The 4,475-nt window shown below is 33.1% G+C and overlaps 1 protein-coding gene across 1 annotated transcript in view; it reads left to right on the top strand.

Moving 5' to 3' along the window:
- Window positions 1-821: 821 nt before the first annotated feature.
- Window positions 822-4,475, top strand: part of inaE (inactivation no afterpotential E) — a gene marked incomplete at its 5' end in the record, with an annotated part of 75,863 nt that continues 72,209 nt past the window's right edge. The window contains 1 exon segment of the mRNA XM_067044863.1: window positions 822-1,027. Coding sequence (XP_066900964.1) covers window positions 822-1,027 — 206 coding nt within the window.

The following is a 4,475-nucleotide window of genomic DNA, read 5'->3' as shown; positions in this document are numbered from 1 at the left end:
GTATTTCATATAAAACTTTGATATACTTAAAAATATATACATTAATTATAATACATTTATATACATAAATTAAAAAAATGAATATGTAGAAGATAATCAGGGTCATGGTTAAAAACAATAAAATAGTTAACAACTATTTATTTTCCAACATTTCGCACCACTTAGTAGAACTTCATCAGGGCTGTTCAAGATAGATTAACAGACTTTTGAAGAATTCTTTAATTTTTTTTATTTTGTCATCATTTTTATTTTTTTTTTCTACTTTTACATAATTATTCTTTTATTCCCCTCTGTTATTAACTGATATATCTAAATCTAATTCTCTCTTAGTATACTAGTTAAAATTCTAAATATATACATATATAAATATCCTGTATGCCACACACAATTCAATTTTATTAAAATCATACAATTAAAAAAATACTAGATATACATGCATTAAAAAAATAAATACATTTAAATAAAAGTAATAAATTTCTTCTTTACCCATATTGATCCTGTTTATTTTCAAAAAATCCATGAACCAATATGCAATTGCAGCGACTAAATAAGTGCAAGTTCTATGCTAAACCATAAGCGCATCGTGCTCAGAAAACAACAGGTGAACCTTTGCATAGGCTAAGAATTTAACCACTGGATAACTTTCTTTTCTAGTCTTGCAGTTGCTGAGTCAGCTACTATCACCCGATTTTTTTCCGGCCGATAAAATTCTTACCGTGTGCCCTTAGTGTTCACAATCGCAATATATACTTCTATAAGTTCTTGTTTACTCTTTTTTTACGATTAAACGACACCTCCTTCACAGACACCTCTCGTTGCAGGTTGGTGGTGCTGGTGACGGTCCTCGTTGTGGGTGACTTCGCGCAACCTTGCGCCGCACTGCTCTGGATCTACTGCTCCGCCTACGCCGCCATCCTCGCAGCTTCACTCTTCCTCGACGCCACATTGTCCCTCTGCGCCCTGAGGGGAGGCATCTTGGACACGGAGCCGAGGAAGCACGTCAAGTACGTCATCTACATCAGGCTGGGTGAGTACTTTTTACTTGTGAACACAATTGTAATAGACCGTTTTAGGTAAGAGAGGTAAGGCGTTACCTTAGCAATCACGCAACTGCAGTCGCACCACTGTTCCGGTAACCTACGACAACGGAAAGGTTGAATCAGAAAGGCTCCCATGTAGGACCAGTAGCGCCCATGTGGCTTGCATCAAAAGCTTGCCTCCTCCAGCGCTCTTGGTAGCAAGAGAAGTAACCCAGACTAGTGAGTGATAGCCATCTTGTCTCAACCAGAGAAGCGTCCATCCTTTATTTTTGTTCAGTGATCAGCAATATCTTCCATGAGTGAGTTGAGTTACTTCAGTGGTTCCCAGCAGGAGAGGGAGGAGAGGCTTGGAGATGCGGGGGGAAGAAAGAAGAGAGAAGTAAGTCCACATAGCAATAGTTAACATCCACATCATCATCAACCAGTCCAATGTTAGCATCTACAATTTCCATAGCCCAGTCATACAAAATTCTACTAACAATCTAATCATAATGTTTTCTTTCGGCCACCCACTACACCATTTGTAACATAAAACAATAGAATTTTATTTTTCATTTAATCATGTTCATTTTCAATTATACAGTCTACTCCAACCCAACCAACCAACCAAAGTGAAGACATTGGTGAAAAACGTCCTTCTTTGTGCAAATACCTCTAAATTGTTTAAATCTTGGATTCGATGGGAAATTTGAAAAATGTTTGGTTTCCAAGATAAAGTGTGATCAAAAGTGACTACAGGATTTTTGACTGACGAATGGAATGAGACAGGATTATTGCTTTAAAGGTACCTTCGGTGTCTTAATATGACTTACTTCCATGGTAGAGATGTACAAGTGGAGGTTTCACGGTGACGATAAGCGGATCCTTATAGTAAATATTTGGTTTTGATATTTTTATTATTCGCCTTATCATTTTACGTTTGCAGAATATTTTTAGTCTGAAATCAGATATGTATAGTATGTGCTTGAATGTTCATGCTACTTAGGAGTTGTTTTATCTGAATTAGTCGGAAAATAAAATTCCAAATGAAATTTATTCGTAAAGGTAAAGTTCACCTTCACACTAACTTTAAGGACCTCTTCCGATAAAGGATTAAATGTAGCTGAAGGAAGTCCTGATAATCGGTAAGGAAGGATATTCCACGAGCCATTGCCTTCCGATAGGCTTTTCTCCTTTCATCAAAATTATGGGAGATGTGGAAATTGTAACCAACCGAAAAATATCGAAGAAACTAAATTAATGTTGAGATAAAGTCGTTTGGTATTTACCAAAGGTTTTAATCCCTTTACTTTTGCCAAACTATGGCAAATTCATGAATTCTCAAGCCTGTGGATGGTTATTTTGATTGGCTGACACAAATTACTTCAAGTACATAGTTTGATTATTTGTTCATTTCATTTATCTTTAGGTCAATATACATACAGTGTTTTCATTATTATTATTTTATTTTTATTTATTGTATAAATTTGGTTTGAATATGAACATTTATCAATATTATATATTGCCCAAGTTTTAGCAGATTGTTATACTTAATAATATAATAAATAAATATTATTATTAATAAAACTAAAAAATTGTGCAATAAATGAAAAATACATAAACAATATTCTGAACTATATACAAAACATTATTATACCTAACCACTCTCGACTTCCCTCGACTATAACATTCTATCACTAAAACTAAACATTTCCTGTAATATTAGGGGAATTCATGATGTTTAGTTAAACATGTGAAAGCTATATATTTAAATGGAAATAGTTATGCTGAATGGAGAATTAATTCCTTATTTTACCATGTTAAAACGATATAACATATAACATGGTTGAGAGTCTGTTACTAGGTTTGTTAAAGGGAAAATGACGTCACGCAACAGACCAGCTGAGCTAATCACCGTTCTGTTTGTTGTGTTATATTACTCACTCGTGGTTTGTGTTTTAATTGTGTATTAATATTGTTTTTGATGTATTTAAATCTAATAAAGCAATGGATGACAATAATAATAACGTAATGAAAGTTGTCAATTAGCTCATCTTGATTCTCTTTCTCACAAGTCAGAAGATCCACAAGGAACTCAGTGGCCAAACTTTCACACAACTTCCACTTTTCACTCAATTAAAGTATTTTGTAATAAATTACTTTAATCCAAACTTAGAAGTAAACAATAACATGAAGTTTTGGAAAGAAAGGTAATTTAACAAGTTGCTCAAAAAATCCGCTAGTTCTTATACATTCAACATTTAACATGACTTTAAATATGGCTGCTCACAATACTAGGGATATTCATGATGTGTTAAATGTAAAATGTTTTACCATGTTAAGTATAGGATTGTGAGCAGCCCAATTTAAAGTCATGTCCAATGCATAAGAGATCCTAGCGGATTTTCTGAGCAACTTGTTTTATAACCTTTCCTTCCAAAACTCCACACTATTGTTTACTTCTAAGTTTTAATTAAATTAATTTATTACAACGTGTCTAAAGTGAGTGAAAAGTAGAAGTTGTGTGAAAGTTTATCTTATGAGTGTCTTCTTGATATTTTAACTTGTGCTGTAGAGAATCAAGAAGTGCTAATTGACAACTGTCATTACATTATTATTATTATTTTCATCAATTACTTTATTATTTTTAAAAACATCCTAAACAATACTAGCACAATTAAAACACAAACAACAACAAGTAACCTAATACAATAAATAAAACAGTGACGAGTTCAGCTGGTGTATTGCGTGACGTCATTTTCCATTTAGCAGGCCTAGTAACAGTCTCTCAACCATGTTACATGTTATATCGCTTTAACATGGTAAAAGAAGGAAATATTTCTCCATTTAACACGCTTTAACATGTTAAACTAAAGATCATGAATAACCCTGCTATACTTATAACATTTAACATGGTAAAACATTTTACATTTAGCATATCATAAATACACCTATTATAGGGGCCCATTAGAATGGTAATTCATTTATCTATATATTTAAAAGGGAATGGTCGAATCATTGTCTACAATAAACATTTGAATTAATGTTAATTTGAGTGCAGTTTTTTTCAAAATGTTCCCTGTTGCCATGGAAAGATAAAAACTTATAAACAAAATTCAGTATTTTTGGTTTGGAACTCACAAAGTATCGGTTTTTATGATTATTATAAACCAATCGATCCATCTCTTTACTAACAATAAGGAAATAATATATCTTATCCTATTAATCTATATTATATTTACAAAAAAAATTAAAAACATAATGTGGCTTAGGGTAAAGCAGGTGACCAAAGGTTGTTTTTAAGCTGCCAGAGAGGCACTCACGCTCCCTGACCGAGGCACCGCCGTTCTTACCTCATCAGAACTCAGTACACCCCTTAAATTACAAATATTAGAAAAATGGTAAGCCAAGTGGGATGAAAGCTCTCCGAGTAAATTAAAAGAAATAAAACGATCA

This window comes from Halyomorpha halys, unplaced genomic scaffold (assembly GCF_000696795.3).
Source record: "Halyomorpha halys isolate HHAL.00 unplaced genomic scaffold, Hhal_1.1 Scaffold552.1, whole genome shotgun sequence".
Taxonomy (NCBI): domain Eukaryota; kingdom Metazoa; phylum Arthropoda; class Insecta; order Hemiptera; family Pentatomidae; genus Halyomorpha; species Halyomorpha halys.
The sequence above is the reverse complement of the archived record's forward strand: the minus strand, read 5'-3'. Positions and strand labels throughout refer to the sequence as shown.